Genomic DNA, 26,487 nt, shown 5'->3' on the forward strand with positions numbered 1-26,487 from the left:
ACCTGTGGGAGCTTGTGACCCGACTCAGGCGGGGAACGTCCTCCGCCCCCAGGATGGTTCCTCACGCTGGGGAGTCAGCACCCAGAGGGACCTTCTGCCCCGGGATTCCCAACCAACACCCGGCGGCCTCTCCAGGAAGGACTGCTGGCCCTAAGGACAGCCCCACAGGCACTCTCTAGGGAGACACAGGACAAACGTGCCAACCGGAGAGAAGGCACCCAAGCCCCCTCCCCCTGGGAGCACGCCGAGCGCCTTCCCCGCTCTGTGGTGAGCTGCCTTCCCGAGTCCTCTCTGCCGTGAGGCCACCTCTGCATCTGGAGAAGATGAGAAAACATAGGCAGGGACCTGTGAGACCCATCGATGAGCATTCTTCTTGTCTGCGCCTCCAGCAGGTCCTCCAGCTGCTGCTCTGCCTCAGCCTCGGGGCTGCGGGGGGTGAGAGGTTAAGGGACCCGGGTTCCAGGAAATGCAGTGAGTCTGAAAGTCCGACCCAGACTTCACACTCCGAAGGGGGCTCAGCCCTCGTGTTACCAGGAACCTCCAGGACAGAGAGCAGGTCACTTCAGTTCTCATCACTTAGGAAGTTCTTGATTTTTATTAGCAAATATCTACCATAGAAACACTGAACAATAGCAAAAACACGAGGGGGCATCGCTGGAGAGAGTCGGCATGACCGTGGTTAAACACATGGACTCGAAGCCGAACAATCTCAGGGCCTCTCTGGACTAGCTGTGTCCTTCTCAACATCTCTGCTTCAGTTTCTCCATTTGTAAAACTGAGATAATAATAGCACCCACCTCATAGAACTAAGGGGATTGAACACATTAATAACCGAAAAGCATTTAAAACAAAGCTCAGCACGTGGTAAGTGCTGTATGTGTTTATAAAACTTTTAAGATTTTTAAAAACTAACTGGGTTAATTTATCCATGGGTCTTTCCAGTCCTTATCCATACACAATTTTAGGTGTTATAGTAGACATATATATATACAACTCTCTGTCCTTGTTATTCCTTCAGGGTATGTGCTCTGATGCAGTGTCTCTAAGTATAACTTACAGTGATTGCCTAAAACAAATTACAAACATCCAACAATGAGTAAACCATGGACATGGACACACTGTGATATTAAATGTCACTTTTTGTCCCAACAACATCAGCCTCATACTTCTAGAAAATAACTTTTCCACCATTAGTAATCTCATTTACTAGTTTTTCTAAGGTTAATCTCAACTAACAGTAAATATCCCATTCAACACTATTTTTTTTCTTAAATTCAAAGTTAGTATTCCATATTCTATTCCTTAAAGGGCACCCAGATCCTCCCCCTAATAGAAAAATCTGTATTTCCATAATTACACGCAGAATGTTATTATAAAGCTTCCCATCCAATACTCCAGCTCGATGCAAAACAGCGTATTTCCAGCTGAAACACTTCCTAGTACAAGGCTTTCCTCCATCGATGCACTCTGACCCACAAATCCTTGAGATCGCTTACTAAAGGCGTCTCATCCCCTACATTCACGTTCCTCCAGCAAGATCCTGGTGGACCGTGAGGTGCGGGGCCTTCTTTCTTCACTGTAATTACCTGACATTAAATCAGGGTACGTAACTGCTATGCTTCCCTCTATCATTTTCATTTATACGTTTCTTCTAGATGTCTCTATTGAGTAGGAAGGGGAAGAGCCTCCCTGAACGCTCACTAAAACACAACCCCTCCTGATTACACTTATAGGGTGTTTTCCAAAGTATCAAATGTACAAGGAAAGGACATCTCTCGTCAGTCCCGTTCGCAGACGTTCTCTGCGCTGTGGCTCCTCTGGTGCTGCAGCAGGGCCGAGTGGCCACTGTAGGACTTCCCACAGTCCGTGCAGATAAAGCGCTTCTCTCCGCTGTGCATCCTCTGGTGAATGATGAGGGAGGAATTCTTGCAGAAAGCCTTCTCGCAATGGTTACATTTGTAGGGTTTTTCTCCGGTATGGTTCCTCAGATGTACAATGAGGGAGGAACTCTCATTAAATGCCTTCCCACATTCGTTACACCTATATGGTTTCTCTCCAGTGTGAGTTCTCCGGTGCGCAATCAGGTGAGAGCTGCAGTTGAAGGACCTTTCACACTGATTACACTTATAGGGCTTCTCACCCGTGTGAATTCTCCGATGGGCAACAAGGTGACAGCTCTGGCTGAAGGATTTCCCACATTTATTGCACTCATAGGGCTTTTCTCCCGTGTGAGTCCTTTGATGTCTAACAAGGTGAGCCATTTGGCTACAGGATTTTCCACACTTATTACATTCATAGGGCTTAATTCCAGAATGAATTATTTCATGTTTGGTGAGGGCTGAGCGTTCTCTGAATGCTTTGCCACATTCCTGACAGTTATAGGGTTTCTCTCCCGTGTGAGTTCTCTGGTGGGCGATAAGGTGGGAACTCCAGCTGAAGGACTTTCCACATTCAGTACACTTATATGGTTTTGCTCCGGAATGAGTTCTTTCATGTTTACTGAGAGCGGAATAATCCCTAAAAGCTTTTTCACATTCATCACATTTGAAGGGCTTCTCTCCAGTATGCATCCTCATGTGGGCAATCAGATGGGAGCTCCAGCTGAAAGACTTCCCACACTCAGTGCATTCAAAGGGTTTTTCTCCGGTATGAGTCCTCTGATGGCCAATCAGATGGGAGTTCCAGTTGAAAGACTTCCCACACTCGTTACATACATAAGGTTTCTCTCCCGTGTGAATCCTCGTGTGTACGATAAGATGGGAGTTCCAGCTGAAGGCTTTCCCACATTTATTACATTCATAGGGTTTTATTCCAGTGTGAGTCCGTTCATGTTTAGTAAGGGCTGAACGGTTCCTAAACACTTTTCCACATTTATCACATCCGTAAGGTTTCTCTCCAGTATGAGTTTTCTTATGTTGGATAAGGTAAGAGCTCCAGATGAAAGAGGTCCCACATTCATTGTATTCATAGGGTTTCTCTGCAGTGTAAGTGCTTGTATGTTGAGTGAGGAATGAGTTATACCCAAAGACTTTCTCCCATTCGTTGTATTTATATGCTTTCTCTGCAGTGCCAATATTCTGATGCTCCATAAAGGACGAGAAGAAGAAGATATCCTCATATTCTTTATAACCATACTGGTTTTCTCTGGTAAGAGGTCTTGGATGTTCAATACATGCTGGGCTCTGGTTAAAGATTTGATGGCATTCCTTATACGCATAGAGCTTTCCTCCTGTGTGTGTTCCCTTATGATCACCAAAATGCAGTACGTGATTGAAAGATTTCACAGCATCAGAACGTCTGAAAAGTGCATCTCCAGTTTGCATACTTGAAGGATGAACAGGCGGCATGGACTGGTAGAAGGCTGTGTCATAGTCATTATTTTCACAGGTAATCTCATCTGCATACGTGATGGCTGACTTACACCTCCAACTTTCGGCATGTGTATCAGGCTGATAGAAATGTTCTAGTTGAGAAACTTTCTGAGAGGGAATGAAGTTTAAGCTCTGGCCACACTCCGCTCCAAGTTCACAGAATTCAGAGCCTCTTTGAGACAGCACTTGCTTTTGTATGAAGACCATCTGCCTCATCGCTGTACTCTGGTTCACATGGTACATCTGTAATTGGTCGTCACATCCCAAAATTTCTAACCTGGAGAACCAAGGGTCATCCCACACGTATCGTTCCAACTTCATGCGATGGGATTGTTCCTCCTCAAAAATGCGACGTGTTGGGATCAACGCTTTACTTTCAGGATTTCTCACCGTTTCTGAAGTGAACAGAACAAGGTCATGAGAAAGAACGTCTAAGAACAGAGTGTAAGAGGTGGGGTTTTTGTCCATATTATTGAGACGGCAAGTGTGAACTAGCTTTCAAATAGACTCACAACTCAGAGGAGCATCGTAACAGGAAAAAGGGAAATAGTAAAGAGTGAACAAAAGCAGGTGACCACAACATAAAGTGTGCTGAGTACTAATAAAATCCATTCAGCATTTTTCCATGAAAAGGAAGGAAAGACTAGATGAGGGTGTGCAGGAAAGAGGTAACTGCCCTGCATGAGTTGCTCAAACTGCACATTCCCAAGAAGGCCTGCTTCAGGACTGGGCTTTGGCCAACTCCTAGGAAGCGAGGTCTCGGAATGCTCTAACTTGTGAGTGTTTTACATGCTTGAGGCTTTGAAGCATGGGTACCAATTTCTCTACATGGTTTGTACAAACAGTATTGTTTACAGTGAACACCTTCTTTCCTTCCAGAGTCTGGAGCTTCCTGGTTGCAGCCAGTCATGTGTGCGCCTGTGTGACCAACCCCCAATAAACACCCTGGGCCCCCAGGCAAGCTTCCCCTAGTGTATGACGCTTCACAGGTCACAATTTGTTGCTGAGAGAATTAAGTGTGTCCTTTGTAATTCCACTGGGAAAGGACTATCCCTGGACAAGGGACAGGGCCCCTCCCCCGCGCCTGCTCTCACCTGGACACGGGCTCCCCGCACGGGGCTGCGCCACCCGCCAGGGCTCCGCGCCCGCCTCCAGCAGCGAGATGACCTCGGGCTTGGCGACCGGAGCCCCTGCGGGGAGGAGGAGCAGGGACCGTCCGTCACCTGGAGAGCCCCTCCCCCCCCGCCTCTTCCTCCCGACTCTCCCGCTTCCTGATGGAGAAGCACCGGGAATTCACCCTGAACCTCGGCTCCAGATCATCTCAGCCGTCTTTATTTTTCAAATGTTCTTATTGGTTTTAAAGGGAGAGTGACAGAGAGAGAGAAACATCGACCGGCTGCCTCCTGCACGCCCCCCGTGGGGATGGAGCCCGCCACCGGGCATGAGCCCTGACGGGGAATCAAACCATGACCTCCTGGATCATGGGTCCGTGCTCAACCCGAGCCAGGCCGGCCAGGCCTCCTCTCGGCCTCTGAGGCCGTGCGCACGGAGCCGGAGCACAGACGGTCTGGGAATGGAAACTGCTCGCCACGTCACGGGGCAGCCCCTGCCTCACCCACGGAGAGCAGGTGCCCGAAGGTCTCCAGCATCACGTCCCGGTACAGCGTCCTCTGCGCAGGGCCCAGCCGCCCCCACTCCTCCGGGGAGAAGTCCACGGCCACGTCCCGGAAGGTCAGCGGTTCCTGAAAGAGCACAGCCCCTCAGCCCAGGCCCCCTGAGCCGGGCCCCTCAGAGCTTCCTAAGGACGGAGGGGCTGACAGCCGGGGGAGGAAAGGACGTGGAGAAGCACCTGGTGTCTTCAATGACCTCACGGAGGGCGGGTCGCCCGGGACTCAGAGGATCGCTACCTGAGCCAACCGACCACAGCAAACGGGCCGTCTCCTGAGACCCTGCCCATCCTTGGGACAGGGACAGCACGGACCGACACCCCGGGCAGTGCCTTCTCTGGAGACGCAGGCACTCAGGAGGCGGACAGGGCGGAGGCAGAGCTGGGATCTGGGGGCTGGGAGCTGGGAGCTGGGCCTGGGAGCTGGGCCTGGGAGCTGGGAGCTGGGAGCTGGGCCTGGGAGCTGGGAGCTGGGGGCTGGGAGCTGGGAGCTGGGCCTGGGAGCTGGGAGCTGGGGGCTGGGGGCTGGGAGCTGGGCCTGGGAGCTGAGCTGGGGGCTGGGAGCTGGATGGGGTCAGACACGCACACCCGTCCTGGGGCCACAGACCCTCTTTCCTGAGGACCAGGCCGGGTTGGGGGGCAGGGTGGGGAGGACTCAGCCGCAGGAACCAGTCACACTGCTGGGCAGGGGACTCCTGACAAGTCCCTCCTGAGGATTTTAGGAAAAGCAGATCCAGGAACACCCATGGGGACAGGAACAGGGAGGAGGAACTGGAACCAAGGGGATGGTTACAATGAAAGGGTCGGTCTGGTCCTTAAAGGAGCCGCCAGCGGGAGCCTCAGGGGCCGCAGGGCAGGCCCCGGGGAGGCAGAGGAAGCTGTGAGCCCTCTGTGTACCGTGACCCTCCCCTGGGCCTGGAGCCTGGCTCTCTGGCCCCCCAGGCCCCCGGGTGCCGTCCTCCCTCCCACCCCACAGCCGGCCTCCCGCCCCTGCTGCCCCTGCGCATCCTCTGCTCGGGGCCGGCCTCCCGCCGCCTCTGTCCGACCTGCTCCCGCCCCTCCCAGGACGATGGGGCCTGTCCTGAACAGCAGGTAAAGGCCCCCCCCGCCCGCCCCCATCGAGGCCCACGTCTCAGCTTCCTCCTCCCGCCGGCCTGGCCCGCTTCCTGGACGCTGTGCTACCCGCTGGGTCCCGGCCCCTCTTTACTCCGAGGTGCCCTGGGGGGGAGCCGTGCGGAGAGCCCAGCCCCCATGCCTTCCTGTCACAGCAGCCAGTGGACGGGCAGGGCCCTGCTCGCTCCCCCAGCCGCACCCTCCGAGGCCTCAAAGCCGCACCCTCTGAGACCCCAGGGGACCCCGCACCCACTAGGCACAACAGGAGTGGAATCTCCAGAGTCTGCAGCTGAGCAGGGAGGGCCCTGCACTGACCAGTGACCGCTCCGTCCGAGGGAAGGCACCCGGGAACCAGGCAGCAGAGGGTCAGGCTGGGACACCTCCCCCTCCCCCGCCCCCCAATCCGCCCCTGAGGGGGGACAGCCAGGCACCCTGAGCCCACAGACACCTCGCCGCCCCCTCCGCCAGGAGGAGCACCCAGCGCCCGCTAGGAAGCACTCTTGCCAAAACACAAACCCCAAACCCACTCCAGCTCCGGCCCAGCCCCCAGTGCAGGGCGGGCACAGGGATGGGACTCAGCAACCACATCTCCAGGGCCAGGCAGGGGAGTCACATGACCAGTGGCCTAGGTGCTTCCACAGAGGAAGCCACGCAAGGCAGGGCCTGGGATGGGCCTGGAGGCGAGCCAGCAGCTGTGAGCAGGCGTTTTCAGGACACGGGACAACTGAGCACGAACAGGTACTGGGTGGTGGGAGGACACGGGATGACTGAGCAGGGACGGGTACTGGGTGGTGGGAGGACACAGGACGACTGAGCATGGACGGGTACTGGGTGGTGGGAGGACACGGGACGACTGAGCACGGATGGGTACTGGGTGGTGGGAGGACAGGATGACTGAGCAGGGACGGGTACTGGGTGGTGGGAGGACAGGACGACTGAGCAGGGACGGGTACTGGGTGGTGGGAGGACAGGACGACTGAGCAGGGACGGGTACTGGGTGGTGGGAGGACAGGACGACTGAGCAGGGACGGGTACTGGGTGGTGGGAGGACAGGACGACTGAGCAGGGACGGGTACTGGGTGGCGGGAGGACACGGGACAACTGAGCATGGACGGGTACTGGGCACTGTGGGGCTGAGGCTGCCGTGTGAAGGAGGCCTCTCCCAGGTGACCAGCACTGAGACGTGCTGCCAACGCCCTGGGTTTACAGGAGGCTGTGCCCGGCCAGCGGGCTCGGCTGTGGGAGCCCATTCCTGACTCACAGGCTGCAGGTTCGGTGCCGGCAGCGCACACAGGGCACACGGGGCACAGGGCACAGGGCGTGGGAGACGGGCCCAGAGCAGCGGCGCTTCTCTCTCTAAACTAAGGGGTGCTGAGCGGGCCGAAACCGGTTTGGCTCAGTGGATAGAGCATCGGTCTGCGGACTGAAGGGTCCCAGGTTCGATTCCGGTCAAGGGCATGTACCTTGGTTGCGGGCACATCCCCAGTAGGAGGTGTGCAGGAGGCAGCTGATGGATGTTTCTTTTTTTTTTTTAATATATATTTTATTGATTTTTTACAGAGAGGAAGGGAGAGGGATAGAGAGTTAGAAACATCCATCAGCTGCCTCCTATACACCCCCCACTGGGGATGTGTCCTCAACCAAGGTACATGCCCTTGACCGGAATCGAACCTGGGACCTTTCAGTCCGCAGGCCGACGCTCTATCCACTGAGCCAAACCGGTTTCGGCTGATCGATGTTTCTAACTCTCTATCCCTCTCTCTTCCTCTCTGTAAAAGATCAATAAAATATATATATATTTTAAAAAGGGTGCTGAACAGGGAGTGGAGGGGCCAGTGTTCCCACAGGGACCTCAGGAAGGCCGACAGGAGTGTCGTGCAGCCCAAGCTGGCTGGGCCCCGAGAGGACTGGGCCCCGAGAGGACTGGGCCCCGAGAGGACTGGGCCCCGAGAGGACTGGGCCCCGAGACGACTGGGCCCCGGGAGGACTGGGCCCCGGGAGGACTGGGCCCCGGAGGACTGGGCCCCGAGAGGACTGGGCCCCGGGAGGACTGGGCTCTGGGAGGACTGGGCTCTGGGAGGACTGGGCTCCGGGAGGACTGGGCTCTGGGAGGACTGGGCCCCGGGAGGACTGGGCTCTGGGAGGACTGGGCCCCGAGAGGACTGGGCCCCTGGAGGACTGGGCCCCGAGAAGACTGGGCCCCGAGAGGACTGGGCCCCGAGAGGACTGGGCCCCGGGAGGACTGGGCCCCGAGACGACTGGGCCCCGAGACGACTGGGCCCCGGGAGGACTGGGCCCCGGGAGGACTGGGCCCGGGAGGACTGGGCCCCGGAGGACTGGGCCCCGAGACGACTGGGCCCCGGGAGGACTGGGCCCCGGGAGGACTGGGCCCCGGGAGGACTGGGCCCCGAGACGACTGGGCCCCGAGACGACTGGGCCCCGGAGGACTGGGCCCCGGGAGGACTGGGCCCGGGAGGACTGGGCCCCTGGAGGACTGGGCCCGGGAGGACTGGGCCCCGGGAAGACTGGGCCCCTGGAGGACTGGGCCCCGGGAGGACTGGGCCCCGGGAGGACTGGGCCCCGGGAAGACTGGGCCCCGAGAAGACTGGGCCCCGAGAGGACTGGGCCCTGAGAGGACTGGGCCCCGGGAAGACTGGGCCCCTGGAGGACTGGGCCCCTGGAGGACTGGGCCCCGGGAGGACTGGGCCCCGGAGGACTGGGCCCCGGGAGGACTGGGCCCCGAGACGACTGGGCCCCGGGAGGACTGGGCCCCGGGAGGACTGGGCCCCGGGAGGACTGGGCCCCGGAGGGAGAGCAGTGCAGGCTGCACTGGGCCGTCACCGTGTGGGGTGTTCGTGGCCACAGGAGACCAATCCTCCCTTCAGGTCCCCTGTTGTTTAAAGACCTCCTACGTTTAAGAAAGGCTTTTGTTTTTAAAAAAGTGAAAGAAACATCCCAGCTAGAGACGCAAAGAGGCCTGTGGCCTTGGCTGTCCACGCTCCTGGGGGGCGGGGGGGCAGCCCGGACACAGGTGCACGGGGTGAGGCACAGCGGCCCAGGAGGCACTGGGCACTGGGCTCGGGGCGCGGGGTTCGGGGAGGCAGGAGAGAGCAGCCGCACACAGGTGGGTTCGGGACAGCGCAGCCAGCTGCCTCCCCCCAGCCACCCCTGCGGGCAGGGCCCCAGCAGCCCTGGCCTCGGCCTGGAGGGGGGCGGCAGCCATGGAGTAGCGGAGGCCTCTCAGCCCCGGCGGAGAGGAGGGGGAGAGGAGGGGGAGAGGAGGGGGAGAGGAGGGCGCGGTGGGTCCAGGGAGGTGGGCACAGAACCGGCCTGGTCACCCAGCCCCGCTGGTTCTCCCCTTCCCCCCCCGCCCCCCCCGCCCCCGCCCCAGCCTGGGGAGCTGGGCCTGAGACCTGTCAGGAGAGACAGGGAGGGAGGTGAGGGGCCGCTCAGGAACCAGACCCGACTCAGACGGTGAACGCGGACCCCGCAGAGGAGCCCGGAGGCAGGACTGACCCAGGCAGCGCCGTCCTCGCCCCTGAGCTGCCGTCCGAGCCGTGGACCGGAGGTTCCCGTGAGAACACGGAGGTTCCCGTGGAGAACACGGAGGTTCCCGTGGAGAACACGGAGGTTCCCGTGGAGAACACGGAGGTTCCCGTGAGAACACGGAGGTTCCCGTGGAGAACACGGAGGTTCCCGGGAGAAGACGGAGGTTCCCGTGGAGAACACGGAGGTTCCCGTGAGAACACGGGGTGACCGACTGGGGGGCTCTCCCGGGAGGACAGGGAGGACGCGCTGCTCAGGAGGCCGGGACCGGAGCCAGGGGGCGTCCCCACCCCCACCCCCCTCCACCCGCAGCAAGAAAAGGACGAGACAGGGCGGTCCGCTCAGGACCCACCAGCTAACGGAGACCCCACGTGAGAACAGAATGCAAAGGGCAGGAGGGGGTTAAGAAATACAACAACACGGCTAGCCACCCGGCAGGTCCGCTCACACCAGCTACTGGGAACAGCCCAGAGAGACATCCCCCCCCCCCCCCCCCCGCCCAGTTCAGCGGAGCTGCAGGCGGGCCCACGACCAGGACGCGTGTGCAATGCCTCCATTTGCTAAGTCACAGCCCGTGGACCGAGGGCCGTTTGCTAAGTCACAGCCCGCGGAGACGGAGGGGCCGGCGTGGAGCAGCCAAGCCCCGAGGACAGGAAAGGCTCCCCACCAGCCATCAGGGAGGCACACCAGAGCACTCGCCGCTGGGGGTGTGGGGTGTGGGGGGGACCGTCCTGGCTCTTCCCAGACCACGCGGCAGCTCGAATCACAGGGAAAACGTCCAACATTCAGAAACCCCTCGATGACACGTATGTGCCACACGGCCGGCCGGGTCGGACGCAAACCCGGGGGGCAGGCGGGCTCCCAGCCGTCTGGAGGGAAGCGTCCTCATCTCGACGGGCACAGCGTGTGACCCTGACCCCCACCCCGCACACGCGTGGGCCGAGTGCTGACTCTGTGTGTTGCCCTAGCCCCATGGTCGGCAAACTGCGGCTTGTGAGCCACATGCGGCTCTTTGGCCCTGTGAGTGCGGCTCTTCCACAAAATACCACGGCCTGGGCGAGTCTATTTTGAAGAAGCAGCATTAGAAGAAGTTTACATTTAAAAAATTTGGCTCTCCAAAGAAATGTCAATCGTTGTACTGTTGATATTTGGCCTGTTGACTAATGAGTTTGCCGACCACGGCCCTAGCCGGTGTGGCTCAGTGGAGAGAGCGTTGGCCTGCGGACTGAAGGGTCCCGGGTTCGATCCTCTGGTCAAGGGCACAGGCCCGGATTGCAGGCTGTCCCCAGTATGGGGCGTGCAGGAGGCAGCTGATCCATGATCCTCTCATTATTGAGGTTTCTCTCTCCCCTCCTCTGAAATCAGTAATGTGTGTTTTAATAAACCTTATCACCTGCACGTGAGCATGAAGGCGCACACCACGCGGTGTTCCGAGGGGCTGGGCCGTGTGACCAGGATTAACGTTACCTTGGAGAGGTGAGAACCATGTTCTGTTTACTGATTTTCCAGTAATTACAGAATTGGTCAAATTATTCTTAAAGCACACCCAGAATCGAAGGTGGCGTCAAACTGGAAGGGCCATGGATGCAGGGGGGGGAGGGGGGGGGGCGGGCACCCCAGCTGAATGTGCCCGTGTCAGGGTCTGCAGCTCCCGGGGGCCTCAGGGATGCAAACCCAGGTGGACACGGGAGGCGGAGTGGGGACCAGGGTCCCCCAAGGTCACTACCCGACACTGTGGGGACAGAGCAGGCCCTGCCCGGCCCACGGTGACCCCTCCAGTCACCTGCCAGGGGGACAGCAGAGACGTGCCACCCGGTCTCGCACCCACTCCTGCTCACGTGATTCACACACGTGCTCACCCGGGCATCCAGGGCTGAGCCTCCCAGCACACCAGCCACACGGCTCACCACGGGGGGGCTGTGCCACAGGGGATCTTGGGGCGGCTCCTGCCCTGCCTGAGCTCTGACCGCGCCCCTTCCTGGGCCCTGGGGCCCCAAGGGCCTCTGGAACCCCCAGATTTCAGTTTATTTCTATCTCAGTGCAAGCTCCTTGCTGAGGAACGTGTCACCGGACTGCGTTCTCAGGACCAGGAGGGTGCAGAGCGCAAGGTGGGTGTTTGAGGGGCGTCGGCCGTGCAGACGTGGCCGGCAGCTGGTACAGGGTTTGGAGTATCGGACCGGAGCACCCGCTGCGGGGACTTCTCCGCCCACAGGCTCCGGACAGACTGTGGGACGAGGGGCGTTCAATGTGGAGGGAACAGAGGGTCTAGGCTCTGTGCTCCCGAGGCCCTGAGGGTTGGGGGGGTGAGGGGAGATGCTCCTCAGGCCTGGAGGGGGTTATTGATCCCGTTTCACTTTCTCAGCACCAGCCTCCGGTTCTCAGGAACCCCCGGACCGCAGTGCGGCGTCTCCAGCCCAGCCGGCTGCACTGCTGCCGGTCACAGCACCTGAAAACGGCCGTGCCCAGCACCTGGCCACCGGCCTCAGGCCTCCGCCTCCTAGGACGGCGGTGCCAGCCCGCCACCATGGAAACGGGGAGGTTCGTGTTATCGCACGTTTGCTGACTCGTCATTTTAGTTTAGAAACAAGTGACCTGAGCACAGCAATGAGCCGTCCCCTTCCCGTGGCCGGTCAGGTCAGCAGTGAGCGTGCACTCGCTGTAGCGGGAACAGGAGAGCCTGGGAACAGGAAGCAGGAAGTGAAAGGCGGCTCGTGAATCACGGAGAGAAGGTGCTGCCGCCTGCTACACACCCATGACCAGAGGCACACATGTGTGACCCCGACGTAACGTGTCCAGGACGGGCCAGTGCAGGGGCGCTCTGTGGGGGCCGGGGCCAGGGGCGGGGAGGGACGGCCTGTGGGGATAAAAACGCTCCACAATCAGCTACTAGTGACGGTTCCTCAGCCCCGTGAACCTCCAAAGCCTGCACGCTGTACGGGTGGACTGTGTGTCCAGGAATGATGTTTTAATGAAGCTGTTATAACAAACGTTTTTTATTTTATTTTATTTTAAATGTATTTTTATTGATTTCAGAGAGGAAGGGAGAGAGAGAGAAACATCAACGATGAGAGGGAACCATGGATTGGCTGCCTCCTGCACGCCCCCCACTGGGGATGGAGCCACAACCCGGGCCTGTGCCCTGACTGACCGGGAATCAAACCGTGGCCTCCTGGTTCCTAGGTCGATGCTCAACCAGAGCCCACCGGCCAGATGCAAACTTTTCCTAAGTGGCTGCCGCTGGGGAGGGGAGGGGCTGGGCGGGAGGGGAGGGCTCTGGGCACCATCGCCCCTCCGCTCTCAGGAGCCCTCGGGCCCTCCAGCCTCAGTCCCCGTTCCACTCCCTCCTCTCTCAGATCCTGCTCCGGGCCGGCCAGACTGACGCTGCAATGCCAGCTGCTTCCCACAGCCCCTCTCCCAGCCCTGCCAGACGCCTTCCAAGCCGCACGCCCCGCCCCTCCTGCTCCCAGCTCCGCCGAGGCTCCCAGTCACCAGGATGGGGCCTGGCCTGGCCCTGCGGCACTGGGGCTGGGGCGGCTGGTTCCTCTGCCCCCACCACCTGAGCCCGACCCTGCACACCAGCCATGCTCACTCGATGGTCCTCTTGGCTCAGGCAAGTCCAGTCTCCCAGGGCGCCCCCCCTCCCGCCTGTGCCCCTGACTGTGCAGACACTGCCCACCCCTCACACCGCTCAAGGCAACAGCAGGCTCGGCTCCTCCAGGGCTTGCCTGCCCGAGTGCCTCAGCTTCTGTCCCAAACCGGAGCTCAGCCCCGGCAGGCAGGCAGGCAGGCAGGCAGGCAGGCAGGCGGCCAGGCCTCAGGGGCGGAGTGAAGCCCTCTGGGACGCCTCAGCACAGGGCTCAACTTGTCCTCCCTCCCTCAGCAAGCACAGCCCACCAGACATCAGCCTGAACCCACACCAACACAGGGGGGCGGGGACTAGGAGGGGAGGGGAAGGGCCTGCCAACCAGGGGGCTGCCCCTCATCCACCAAACCTCCCAGCACAGAGGGCTCAGGCTCAGGGGGAGCGGGCTGGGGAGGAGCGGGCTGGGGGGGGGGGAGTGGGCTCAGGGGGAGCGGGGCGGGCTGGGGGGGAAGGGGGCGGGCCCAGGGGGGAGCGGGCCCAGGGGGAGTGGGCTGGGGGGGAGGGCTCAGGGGGAGCGGGCTGGGGTGAGAGCGGGGCAGGCTGGGGGGGAGGGGGGGCTGGGGGGGAAAGGGGGCGGGCTGGGGAGGGGGCTGGTGACAGCGAGGCTCGGGTGGTGGGAGCTGAGCCCGCCCTGAGCACAGGAGTGACAGGCGTGGACTGACTCCTGCTCTACCAGAGCAGCTGTCGCACACGGAACCAGCACACGGCGGGGGGGGGGGGGGGGAGGAGTGGCCGGGGACAACCGGGACAGTGACCGTCAGGGGAGCGGGAGCCCATCTCACCTGCTCCGGGGCCTGTGGGGGCCCAGCAGCCCTGCTCCCCGCCGTGGGGGCCTCCTCCTTGCACCAGGCAGGGTCCTGAGGACATGGAGCTGGGGAGGAAGCACAGGTGTGGAGCAGCTCTCCCTGCCACAGCGTGCCCGCCTGCTCCACCCTGCCCACCCCCCCCCCTCCTCGAGCCTGCCCGCCCGCTCCAACCTGGCCCGAGTGGGGCGCTCAGTGGGCCCGGCCGGCCCTCCCCGGCCTGCTGGCAGGGGAGAGACCCACCCTCACTCTCCTGACAAAAAGGTCGCTCTGGCTGGTTTGGCTCAGTGGGTAGAGCGTCAGCCTGTGGACTAAAGGGTCCCAGGTTCGGTTCCGGCCAAGGGCACATGCCTGGGTTGCCAGCTCGGTCTCCAGTAGGGGGCATGCAGGAGGCAGCCAACCGATGATTCTCTCTCGTCGATGTTTCTCTCTCTCTCCTCTCCCTTCCTCTCTGAAATCAATAAAAATATATTTTTTAAAAGTCATTTGTGTTTAAAATAAATAAAAACCTCCCTCAGTTCTAATTCTGCCCCAGAAGCCCCCAGCCCACACCCCCACCCCCACCCCAGCTCGGACCACCGGCCACAGGAAGGCCCCGAGGAACAGGGCAGGGACTCACCCCAGGAGGCCCAGGAGCTGGTGGCAGCCATTCCGGGGTGACCGGACCAGGCGTGGGCCCCGAGTCGGTGCAGCCGGAGGGCGAGGGCAGCGCCGACCTGTGACACAGAGACAAAGGCGGTCCTTTTCCACAGAGGCAGGGGCCACAGAGAGCTCAGCCCAGGGAGGGCCCCGGTGGGCTCCGTGGACAGGGCGTCAGCCTGCAGACGAGGGTCCCAGCTCCGATTCCTGTCAGGGCTCGATCCCGTGTGGGGCGAGCAGGAGGCAGCCGATCCATGACCAACCAATGATTCTCTCTCATCACTGATGTTTCTGCCTGTCTCTCTCCCTCTCCCTTCCTCTCTGAAATCAATAAATATGTAAGAGAGAGTCCCAGGAGCAGGAAGAAAACAGAGTTTACATCCACACACACAGGCCTGCCCGGCCGGACAGCTCAGTGGTTAGAGCGCCACGGCTGCGGGTGATTCCTCGTCAGGGCACATACAGGAATCAACCCGCAAGTGGAGGAACAAGTCGATGTTTCTCTCCCCCTTTACTCTCTCTCTAAAGTCAAGAAATATGGGTCCCTGGGCCCGGGTGAGGCCTTGCGCCCCTGGGTACGGGTGAAGCCGGATCCTGGGTCCGGGTGAGGCTGGGTCCCGGGCCCGGGTGAGGCCACGCGCCCCTGGGTCCGGCCGAGACCAAACCAGAGGGAGTCGGACCTCCGTTACCACCATTTGTCCACCATTCAGAGCTGAGGGGTCAGTGCTGACATGTACACATAAGGAACTGGTGGACATTGAAATTGGGTCTCTAAAGAACTGTTGGTCCAGAAAGAAACTCACTACAGACTGATTCATTTGCCTGTCAGCATAACTATTATTGCTCGTCTCACATTCAGTTCTTATATCTCTAGTGACACATGATCTCGCTCATCTAGGGGAAATGAACAACATAGACTGAGGAACAAGAACAGAACCAGAAACAAGGAGGCATCGATCGGACTATCGGGACTCAGAGGGAGGATAGGGGAGGGTGGGAGGAGGGGGGAGAGATCAACCAAAGGACTTGTGTGCATGCATATGAGCCTATCCAATGGTTAAGTTCAACAGGGGGTTGGGGCATCCGTGGGGAGGGGTGTGGGATGGGAATGGGGGGATGAAGACAAATATGTGACACCTTAATCAATAAAGAAATTAAAAAAAAAAATTTTAAAAAAAAAAGTCAAGAAATAAAACACTTTAACAATTATATGTATCTTTAAAGAAATGTGAGGATCTCTGGAGAGAAATGGGGGTTGGATAGGCTGAGAAAGGCACCCCCAGGTGAGAGGGAGGAACCGTCAGGGGCAGCCAGCCCCGTTCAGGTCGACTCGACAAGAACTACTGAGAGATCGTGAGGAACCCTCACGCACAAGTGGCTCCCGGGGCTGAGGGGAGGGCTGGGGTTGGGGGGCCGCCTCACGGGGGCAGGGGTGATGAGAATGTTCTGGAAAGAGGATCAGGATTGAGCATCAACCTATGAACCAGGAGGTCAAGGTTCAATTCCCGGTCAGGGCACATGCCCGGGTTGCGGGTTCGATCCCCGTGTGGGGCAAGCAGGAGGCAGCCGATCGGTAACTCTCTCTCACCACTGATGGTATTTTTCTTAATCTTTATTGTTTTTTTAAATATATTTTACTGACTTTCAGAGAGGAAGGAAGAGGGATAGAATTAGAAACATCAATAAGAAACATCGATTCAGCTGCCTCTTGCACTCTCCCTACTGGGGATGTGCCCACAACCAAGATACATGCCCTTGACCGGAATTGAACCCGGGACCCTTCAGTCCACAGGCCGACACTCTATCCACTGAGCCAGACCAGTCAGGACTTAATCGTCATTGTTGGAAGGATGACATATGCTCCTTTCCCCCGCATTGCCCCCTCCAGCCCGCCCCGCCCACCCCAGGCCCTCAGCACCCTATGGTCTGTGCCCATGGGTGATGCATACACATCACTGATGTTTCGCTCTCTCTCCCTGCTTCCTTCCTCACTGAAGTCACTTTAAATATGTATGTAAAATCCATACATTTAGCCCTGGCTGGTGTGGCTCAGTGGATAGGGCCTACCTCGGCCTGCAGACCGAAGGGGCCCGGGTTCGATTCAGGTCAGGGCAAGTACCCCGGTTGCAGGCTTCTCCCAGGCCTGGCCCTAGTCAGGGCTCATGCAGGAGGCACCAGGTGATGTGTTTCTGTCTTTCCCTCTCTCTTCCACTCTCTCTAAAAAGCAACAGAAAGCCGAAACCGGTGTGGCTCTGTGGATAGAGCGTCGGCCTGCAGACTCAAGGGTCCCAGGTTCGACTCTGGTCAAGGGCATGTACCTTGGTTGCGGGCACATCCCCAGTGGGGGGTGTGCAGGCGGCAGCTGGTCAATGTTTCTCTCTCACGGATGTTTCTAGCTCTCTATCCTTCTCCCTTCCTCTCTGTAAAAAATCAATTTAAAAAATTAAAAAATAAAAAATAATAAAAAGCACCAGAAAAATATCCTCGCCCTGGCTGGTTTGGCTCAGTGGATAGAACGCGGCCTGCAGACTGAAGGGTCCCGGGTTTGATTCCCAGTCAAGGGCACAGGCCCGAGTTGTAGGCTCCATCCCCAGTAGGGGTCGTGCAGGAGGCAGCCGATCCATGATTCTCTCTCACCATTGATGTTTCTCTCTCTCCTTCTCCCTTCCTCTCTGAAATCAATAGAAATACTTAAAAAATAGAATAAAATAAAAAATAATTTAAAAAAAGAAAAATATCCTCGAGTGAAAATTTAAAAGTAAAGTAATAAAATGTACATATTGCCCTAACCGGTGTGGCTCAGTGGCTAGAGCGTCGGCCTGCAGACTGAAGGGTCCCGGGTTCGATTCCGGTCAGGGGCATGTACCTTGTTTGCGGGCACATCCCCAGTAGGGGAGTGTGCAGGAGGCAGCCGGTCCATGTTTTCTAACTCTCTACCCCTCTCCCTTCCTGTCTGTAAAAAATCAATAAAACTATATTAAAAATAAAAAGTACATATTTATACACACATGTATAACACAAATGCCCTTAAATATGTAAAATATATATAATTAGGGACAACTGCACAACTTTTTGAATGTACAAACCACCAAATCCGTTCATTTTATGTAAAGTTTTTCCAAAAAAAAAAAAAAAAAAGAAAAGTCCGCTGCAGCCCGTCGGGCCCAAGCCCGTGCCCTCCCGGTGCGGGCCCAGCGCCCCCCGCGCCCGGCTCCGGGTGTTCGCTTTTCCTCGTTTCCGTCCTCACCCGCCGCCACGTTTCTATCGGCTTTGGCGACAAACACCCGCCGCCGCCGCCCGGGGCGCAGGCGCCTCTCCCTCCGACCGCGCCCCCGGGGCCGGGCAGGAGCGGGTCCCCGGCCCGTGCGCCGCAACCCGCGGCCCAGCGCCCCCGGCGGGGCGGGGCGGGCGGACTCGGGGTCCGAGAAGAAAAGCCCGGAGCCGCCCAGCCCCGCGGTCGGCAGCCGGACACGCCGCGTGGGGAGGACCCGGGCCGCCAGCCCCGCCCCCGGCGCCCGAAGCGACGGGCCGGACCGAACCGCCCGCCGGGGGGGAACGGGGCGCCTCCCCCCCCACCCCCGGCCCGGCCTCACGCCCCGATTCCCACCGCGAGCGCCCCTCACCTGGTCCGCAGTCGCCCCCCCGAGGCGACAACGGGGCGCTCGGCTTTTGTTTCGCGCCGCTCGCCCCGCGCGGCCCGGGGGACAAAGGCGGGCGCGCTAGGCCGGGGCCGGGGTCGGGGCGTCCAGCGCCGAGCGCGGCCGACGACCGGGGCGCAGGGTCCGCGGGCCACGGGGACGGGAAGCGCAGCCGCCGCGCGAAGGGCGGGGGCGAGACCCCTCTGGCGCCCCCGGGGCCCCGAAGGAGGCGCCGCCTCTCCCGCCAGCGCTCCCGATACCCTAGGCCTCCCCGCGCCGTCCCCGCGACCGCCTCACCTCGGCCGCGGACAATGGCGACCGCGCCCCCGGCGTCGACCCGGGCGCGCCGCGCGGGCTGCTGGGAGTTGTAGTTCCAGGGGGCGCACTTCCGGTTTGGGCGCCCGCGCGGGCGGGGCAGGTGTTGGGCGCTTCTCCGCCTGGAGTGGAGTCCTACCCGCCCCTCGGGCTGCTCCCGATGGAGGCGGGGGGGTGCCCTCCGGGCCCTGAGCGCCCTCCCCACCCCTCGTGGGGGGCGGCGTGCGTGTGTCTGTCTTGCCGGTGATCCCCTCAGTGTGCCCGTCCGTGAAATGGGAGCTCAGGGTAGCCACACGGAGCAATAGGAACTTGACGTCTGAGCTACTGGGGGGAATCCCTTAGTTTCCTAGCTACAAGTGTGGACGAAAAAGGGGGGGTCCTATGGAACCTCACAGGGTGATCGGACCCTAAATTCCGTTTTTTTAATTTATTGATTTTTATTTTTTTATATAGAGAGAGGAAGGAAGAGGGATAGTTAGAAACATCTATAAGAGAGAAACATGGATTCAGCTGCCTCTTGCACTCTCCCTACTGGGGATGTGCCCAGCAACCAAGGTACATGCCCTTGACCAGAATCGAACCCTGGACCCTTCAGTCCGCAGGCCGACGCTCTATCCACTGAGCCACACCGGTCAGGGCCTCAGTTCTTAACTGGGCAGGTGTGCTGGGTAGTCATGGCCCCGACAGGCAGCTTCTCCGGGAACGGGCTGACCTTTGCCCTAAGAAAGCCCTGCCTGGCTCTGCCAGCATCGACCTGTGAACCAGGAGCTCACAGTTCCATTCCCGGTCAGGGCACATGCCCAGACTGGGGGCTCCATGCCCAGACTGGGGGCTCGATGTCCAGACTGGGGGCTGGATGCCCAGACTGGGGGCTCGATGCCCAGACTGGGGACTCAATGCCCAGTGCGGAGCTTGCAGACGGCAGCCAATCAATGATTCTCCCTCCCTCCCCCTTCCTCCCTGAAATCAATAAAAATATAAAAAATAATAAAAAGCCCTCATCGGTTTGGCTCAGTGAATGGAGCGTCAGCCTGTGGACTGAAGGGTCCGGGGTTCGATTCCAGTCAAGTGCATGCATGTCCCCAGTGTGTGTGTGGGGGGGGGTGTGCAGGAGGCAGCTGATCAATGTTTCTAACTCTCTATCCCTCTCCCTCTCCCTTCCCTCTGTAAAAAATCAATAAAATATATTTAAAATGATATTTTTAAAAAGCTCTGTACACTGTTCCTGTGCACAGAGCTTTTTAAAAAAAGGCGCCTTGGGTTAAGGCACCTTGGAAATAAGCGTGTCTATCCTCAACCGGCCAGACCACCCCCTTTAAGGCCCGGTAACCCACCCCCACCTTCCTCCCACCTCCGCTTCCCGACACCCCTCCTCCATTTCAATGTAGAGAGAAACCATGAAGCTGTCCTTCTCCGAGGCACCTGAGATCCTGCTTCCCAGCCACGGCATTGTGTTGGCTCACAAACTCCTAAGAATTCTCGCCGGGTTAGGAATGCTCCCCGTCCACACACGATGGAGAGGAAGCGGCTCTTACACCTGTGCCCCCAGAGCTGTGGTCAGCAAACTGCGGCTCGTGAGCCACATGCGGCTCTTTGGCCCCTTGAGTATGGCTCTTCCACAAAATACCACGGCCTGGGCGAGTCTATGTTGAGGAAGTGGCGTTAGAAGAAGTTTAAGTTTTAAAAATTTGGCTCTCAAAAGAAATTTCAATCGTTGTGCTGTTGATAGGTGGCTCTGTGGACTCATGAGTTTGCCGACCACTGCCCCAGAGGAACCCGATTTTGAGCTTTCCCTGGAACACGGAGCCCCATGCGGAGAGCATCGGGGATCGCTCCCCAGGCACGCTCCCGATGGCGAAGTCCTACGGGAACCTAACCTACCACCGACCTGTTTGGTGATTTGTGTTGTTGTTAGTCCTCACCGAGGATATTTTTTCTTTATATATATTTTTTTAATTGATTTTTTACAGGGAGGAGGGGAGAGGGATAAAGAGTTAGAAACATCGATGAGAGAGAAACATCCATCAGCTGCCTCCCGCACACACCCCACTGGGGATGTGCTCGCAATCAAGATACATGTCCTTGCCAAAACCGGTTTGGCTCAGTGGATAGAGCGTCGGCCTGCGGACTCAAGGGTCCCAGGTTCGATTCCGGTCAAGGGCATGTACTTTGGTTGCAGGCACATCCCCAGTGGCGGGTGTGCAAGAGGCAGCTGATCGATGTTTCTAATTCTCTATCCCTCTCTCTTCCTCTCTGTAAAAAAATCAATAAAATATATTAAAGTTCAAAACTTAAAAAAAAAAAAAAAGATACATGTCCTTGACCAGAATCGAACCTGGGACCTTTCAGTCCGCAGGCCAACGCTCTATCCATCGAGCCACACCGGTTTCGGCCTGAGGATATTTTTCTATTGATTTTTAGAGAGAGTGGAAGGGAGAGGAAAAGACAGGGAAAAATATCGATGAGAGAGAATCACATAGATGGGCTGCCTCCTGCACACGCCCCGAATCAGGGCCGAGCTGGGAAGACACCTTGTCCGGAATCGAACCCGGGGCCCTTCAGTCCACAGGCTGCTATCCCCTCTCCCTCTCCCTCCATCTCTGAAATCAATTAAAATATTCTGTAAGAAGTGCCCTTCCCAGCCCTGACCGGTTTGGCTCAGTGGACAGAGCGTTGGCCTGTGGACTCAAGAGTCCCGGGTTCGATTCCGGTCAGGGGCATGTACCATGGTTGCGGGCACATACCCAGTAGGGAGTGTGCGGGAGGCAGCTGATCGATGTTTCTCTCTCATCGATGTTTCTAGCTCTCTATCCCTCTCCCTTCCTCTCTGTAAAAAATCAATAAAATATTAAAAAAAAAAAAAAAAAGAAGTGCCCTTCCCAACCAGGCCCCTGCTGACCCCCCACATGGCAATACCCTCCTCTCCCAGCCTCTTTGCTCAGAGGGAGAGAGTGCGGCCCTCGGACTGAAGGTCACAGGCTGTATCCGGTCAAGGGCAGGGACCTCGGTGCCGGCTCCATGGGATCCCCGCGCTGGAGGCGACAAATAGGTGCGTCTCTTACATGGATGTGTCTCTCCGTGTCTCTCCCCTCCCCCTCCTCTCTCCTTAAAAGCCAGTGGAACAATGTCCTCCCGTGAGGACAACAAACAAACAAAGCCCTCTCCCCTCCCCCACCCCCCACAGGGGACCCCTCTCCTCAGCACCCCCCACCGTCCAGCACAGACCCTCCTGGCTCTGGGGAAGAGGCAGCCGGTCTCTGTGCCATAGAACCTGCCTCTGTGAGGCCGCAGGGGGCCTGCGCTCAGCGCCCTGAGGGGGAGCCCCCCACTCCCTGGGCCTCACAGCCCTTGTGGGGTCAATGGAAGGTGAGACCTTCCACCGGCGAGTGGGTGTGACACGGTGACCCTGAGCATTTCCACAGGAAGCCCATGGTGATGAGGGGACACAGAGCTGTTCAGACATGAAGCCGTGGACACTCAGTGGAGGACGCACAGCGTCAGCAGAGCGTTCACGTACAGAGGAAGCCACAGCACCGGGGCCGGTGTATGTCGCTGTCAGAATCACTGTGGGGTCAGGGCCGGCCTGAGGTCCCTCCAAGGTCCATGTGCGCCCCAGAGGGAACAGCAGCTGTCAGAGGGTCACCAAGTGCTGGCTGAGGGGTCACCGTCACAGAACCCGCCCTGTTCCCGACACAGTGACCTCATGGCTGTGGCCCCGGCACAGCTGTCCTGGGGCGGCTGAGGCTCAGGGTGCCTCCCGGGGCCCTCACTGCACCTGCACGTCCACAGCGCTGCTCCCCCAAACCTCCAGCAGCCTCTCCCCACACCCGGGTCCCACTGGGCTCAGCACTGGAGGGAAGGACGGGAGAGAGGGCGGCGGGCAGAGCACAGTCCCAGCAGGAACTGACCTCAGAGGGAGAATCCGCTCCTGCTAAATCCTCGGAGGCTCAGGGAGAGACGGAGGACAGCCAGGCCCAGAAGGAGGCAAGAGCGGGAGGAGCCTGAACACCCACCTCCAATGAGGGCTCCTGTGTGCAGGGACCCTGGGCCTGTGGGACAGTGACAGGCGACCTGCCTCCTGTGTCTGTCAGACGGGGACGCCCAGAGAATGAGACCAGGACTCACACCCAAGAACAGGAACAGGCATCACACCCACCAGAGCAAAGAAACACCAAACACCCAGGAGGGGAGGGCGGAGGGCGGGGCCCAGGCCTGAGCCCAGGCTGACCTGCCCCAGGAAGCTCGCTGTCCAGGGTCCTGGAGAGGCGCTGCATTAGGACCCGGGACAAGGCCTGGGGGATGGGAGTCCCTGTGACCACAGGCCCTGGTGGGACAGGGTTCCCCTGAGGGACAAGGTCAGAGGAGCAGAGAGGGACCCGGCCGAGGAGTGACCACGTCAAAGCCCACGATGCACTGGGCACTGACCAGGCACAGGCCCCGACCACGCTCCGTCCTCACAGCCCCTCCCGTCCCACCTGCCACAGCCTCAGAATAGCAAACACAGGGACCTGGGAAGTTCTTAAAGCTTCAATTTATTTTCTCGCAGAATTTAGGATCTTCCCCTTTAATTAACCCCCAAGGCTTCTTGGCAAGAAATGAACAGAGTCACAGCCAGAATCTCATTAGAATATGGAACAGGAAGTAGCAGCTCAGAGCACCTGGGAGGAAAGGCAGGGAGGGGAGGGCCAAGCCTCCTCTGCTGACAGGAAAGTGTGGGGAGCAGGGCGGGGCCAGCCCCCCATCAGAGGTTCCTGAGTCAGGAAGTGGGAGCGTGGACACACCTTCCATCACTCAGTCCCCACAGGGCAGCTCCTCACGCTGTGGAGGACAATCATCATGAGCAGATCCAGGGCAGTGGCTGGAACTGGTGACATTCTCAAACCCACTTCATGCTCACAGTGTCCCACAGACTCCCCACCACCCAGGCCTCCCTCTGCCCACCCCTCCCCACGGCAGGTCTCACCTTTAACAGCCGAGAGAGACACATCAGAGCCCTGGGCACTGTCACTGCCTGGGGGGGACACACCAGGATGGGGTCAGAGCCCAGGGCAGGAGCCTAAGGAGGAACTATGGGGGGAGGAGGGAATCCCCCATGGCTCCCGTCTGCACTGTCCCAGGGACTCAGGGGTCACCCCTCCATACTCACTGGCAGCCTGAGCGTAGCTCCCTCCTTTTCCACCTGCGGGAAGAAAACATCCCGTGAGAGACCAGGGAGGAGGCAGGGCCAGGAGGTCCTAAAGGAAGCCCTAGTCCTGGGCCCGGAGAAGTTTCCAGAACCCTGTGTACAGACCCAGGGCAGGACCAGGAAACCTGAGGGAAGTGCATGTGTGCGGACTGGACCCACCCCACCCTGCTGGAGGTCTGTGCTCAGCAGGGACCTGCCCTCTGACCTGGGGCTGCTGGGAACGGGGTCCCACCACCAGCATCATCAGGTGAAAATTGGTCCCTCATTTCCCACGGGCCTCACTGAGGAGTAAGTGTGAGCACAGAGCCCCACACTGGCCATCACACCCGTGGGGACGGCGCTTCCCGTGAATGAGGCGGGACACACGTCCACCTGGGCTTGAACCCCCAGTGGGACAGACACTCAGACCCCACCCCTGCCCACCTGAGCGCCTCCTCCCCCACATCACAGCTCCAGCCACAGCTCCCAGCAGAACCAGGCCCCCAGCGATGCCCAGGATGATGGAGATGAAGGTCTGAGGAGGCGGCTCTGGGAGGAGAAGGGAAGGGAGGGTGAGGGCCCTGACCCCAGGCCTCAGCCCCGACCCCACTGAGGTCCCCCAGGGGCCCCGCTGCCCTGAGAAGGGGCTCTGTGCCCACGGCCCTCCTCACCCCATCTCAGGGTCAGGGGCTCGGGCAGCCCCTCGTGCTGCACATGGCACGTGTATCTCTGCTCCTCGCCAGGGGGCACCCCCACGGCCGCCCACTTCTGGAAGGTGCCGTCCCCCGCAGGCCTGGTCTCCACCAGCTCCATGTCCTGGGTCTGGTCCTCCCCGTCACGCTGCCAGGTCAGGCTGATGTCCGCAGGGTAGAAGCCCCGCGCCCAGCACCTCAGGGTGACCTCACGGGCAGAGACGGGGTGGTGGGTCACGTGTGCCTTTGGAGGGTCTGAGGGGAGAAAATGCAGGAACTCTGCATCCGCCATGGGACACTCCAGCAGCGCCCATGTGACCATCCTGAGAGTGGACAGACACCTGGGTGGGGGAGGGAGCACACAGCACACACACCAGTCTGGACAGAGGCACCTGGAAGGCCCTCCTAGTCTTTAGAAAGTTCTAGAATCAGAGAGACACAGCCCAGGACAGGAGGCAGGTCTCTGAGGGAGAAAAGGGATTTGTGGTCCTGACCTGGGTGGAGGCCACGTGACTCAGAAAAGCTGGGGTCAGGCCTCAGACACAGGGGGTGGGGGGCAGCGCACAAGGCCTGAGAGAGAAGGTCCCCGTGGGTCCCAGAGCCCCTGCAGGGCCCATGGGAACCGCTAATGGGTTATGTCAGGGGGTCTCCCTGCACCCCAGGAGAGCCTGCACCCCTACCTGTCCCTGAGAGGAGGGGGTGTCCCTCTGGTACCTGACCTGGACATCCAGGGGACCCCCTCTCTGACCCCAAGGAGGGGTGTCTGACACTGACCCCCTGTCCTGTCTCCTTGTAGGAGCCCCAGCCCCGGGGAGAGGGGGCGGCCCCAGGGCCCCTGGTACCTGCGCGCAGCAGGGTCTCCTTCCCTTTGTCCAGGTAAAGACGGAGCCAGTCCACACACAGGCCCTCCAGGTAGCTCCTGTAATGCTCTGCATCACCCGCCGCCTCCCACTTGCGCTTTGTGATCTGAGCCGCCATGTCGGCCGCGGTCCAGGAGGTCAGGTCCTCGTTCAGGGCGATGTAGTCGGTGCCGTCGTAGGCGTATTGACTGTACCCGCGGAGGAGGCGGCCGTCGGGTCCCAAGTCGCAGCCAGACAAGACCTGGAGGGTGTGAGACCCTGACCCCGCCCCGAGGTCAGCCCCGCCCCGAGGTCAGCCCCGCCCCGCGGTCACCCCGCCCCGCCCCCCCCGCGGGGCCTGAATCCAAAACTGAAAGTGAAATCGGGTCACAGTCCCCGCGGGCTCCTCCCGGGTGGGGGCCGGGCGGGTCCCGCCGCCTCGGGGTGACGCTCGGACCCGGACCCTCGGGGCGACCCCGGCCCGTCCGTGGGGAGGGGGGTGGTGACGGGCCCGGCGGCGGCTCACCGTCCTCGCTCTGGTTGTAGTAGCCGAGGGCGGTCTGCAGGTTCACTCGGAAAGTCTGTGCGGTTCCCTTGACCGCCAGCGTCTGCTCCTCCCAGTACCCCGGCCTCTCCCGCTCCACCCACGGCTGCTGCATCCACGGCGCCCGCGGCTCCATCCTCCCACTCGCCGCGTCGCTGTCGAACCGCACGAACTGCGTGTCGTCCACGTAGCCGACGGAGATGAAGCGGGGCTCCCCGCGGCCGGGCCGGGACCAGATGGTGCTGAAATACCTCATGGAGTGGGGGCCTGGGGGGCGGACGGGGGGCAGGGCCGGGGCTGGACACGCGCCTTCCCGGGCCCGCGCCCCCGCCGGGTCCGCTCGCTCCTCCCCGCACAGCCGCCCCCTCCGACCCCGCACTCACCGGCCCGGCTGGGGGTCAGGACCAGCGCCCCCGAGAGCAGCAGGAGGAGGGTGGGGGGCCGCATGACCCGCATCCTCGGCGTCGGGGGACCTTCTGAGTCCGGGCGCTTCCGCGGAGGAGTTATAACCGGG

The 26,487-nt window shown here is 59.8% G+C and overlaps 2 protein-coding genes across 6 annotated transcripts; both read right to left on the reverse strand.

Annotated features, from left to right (window-relative positions):
• Window positions 1-585: 585 nt before the first annotated feature.
• Window positions 586-18,728, reverse strand: ZNF606 (zinc finger protein 606). The gene is made up of 6 exons (XM_054710212.1): window positions 18,717-18,728; window positions 14,762-14,858; window positions 14,122-14,210; window positions 4,987-5,113; window positions 4,466-4,561; window positions 586-3,766 (listed from the first exon to the last, which is right to left on the reverse strand). Exons 2-6 carry the CDS (start codon window positions 14,790-14,792, stop codon window positions 1,779-1,781), a joined length of 2,331 nt encoding a protein of 776 aa, XP_054566187.1. The 5' UTR covers window positions 14,793-14,858; window positions 18,717-18,728; the 3' UTR covers window positions 586-1,778.
• Window positions 18,729-23,248: 4,520 nt separating this feature from the next.
• LOC103304883 (patr class I histocompatibility antigen, A-126 alpha chain-like) lies at window positions 23,249-26,487 on the reverse strand. Of its 5 annotated transcripts, none has more exons than XM_054710270.1 (8): window positions 26,357-26,487; window positions 25,956-26,270; window positions 25,433-25,708; window positions 24,570-24,845; window positions 24,343-24,447; window positions 23,881-23,913; window positions 23,698-23,745; window positions 23,249-23,552 (listed from the first exon to the last, which is right to left on the reverse strand). In XM_054710270.1, the coding sequence occupies exons 1-8, from the start codon at window positions 26,427-26,429 to the stop codon at window positions 23,548-23,550; spliced, it is 1,131 nt and encodes a 376-aa protein (XP_054566245.1). In that variant the 5' UTR covers window positions 26,430-26,487; the 3' UTR covers window positions 23,249-23,547. The 5 variants fall into 5 exon arrangements, with proteins under 5 accessions (XP_054566245.1, XP_054566246.1, XP_054566242.1 ...); XM_054710271.1 differs by having other exon boundaries at window positions 25,956-26,240; window positions 26,357-26,486; XM_054710267.1 differs by having other exon boundaries at window positions 25,529-25,708; window positions 26,357-26,486.

Source organism: Eptesicus fuscus, chromosome 21 (genome assembly GCF_027574615.1).
Source record: "Eptesicus fuscus isolate TK198812 chromosome 21, DD_ASM_mEF_20220401, whole genome shotgun sequence".
NCBI lineage: Eukaryota > Metazoa > Chordata > Mammalia > Chiroptera > Vespertilionidae > Eptesicus > Eptesicus fuscus.

Coding starts and splice junctions, on each gene's coding strand:
- ZNF606 (XM_054710212.1), bottom strand. CDS start 14,792: ATGGCTGCCACCAGCTCCTGGGCCTCCTGGG. Junction 5,114..14,121: donor CCCCACAGGCCCCGGAGCAG/GTGAGATGGGCT, acceptor GTGCTCTTTCAG/GAACCGCTGACCTTCCGGGA. Junction 3,767..4,465: donor TGCGGGGAGCCCGTGTCCAG/GTGAGAGCAGGC, acceptor TGTTCACTTCAG/AAACGGTGAGAAATCCTGAA.
- LOC103304883 (XM_054710270.1), bottom strand. CDS start 26,429: ATGCGGGTCATGCGGCCCCCCACCCTCCTCCTGCTGCTCTCGGGGGCG. Junction 24,846..25,432: donor GGAGACCCTGCTGCGCGCAG/GTACCAGGGGCC, acceptor TTCTCCCCTCAG/ACCCTCCAAAGGCACACGTG. Junction 23,914..24,342: donor GTGGGGGAGGAGGCGCTCAG/GTGGGCAGGGGT, acceptor TTCTTCCCGCAG/GTGGAAAAGGAGGGAGCTAC.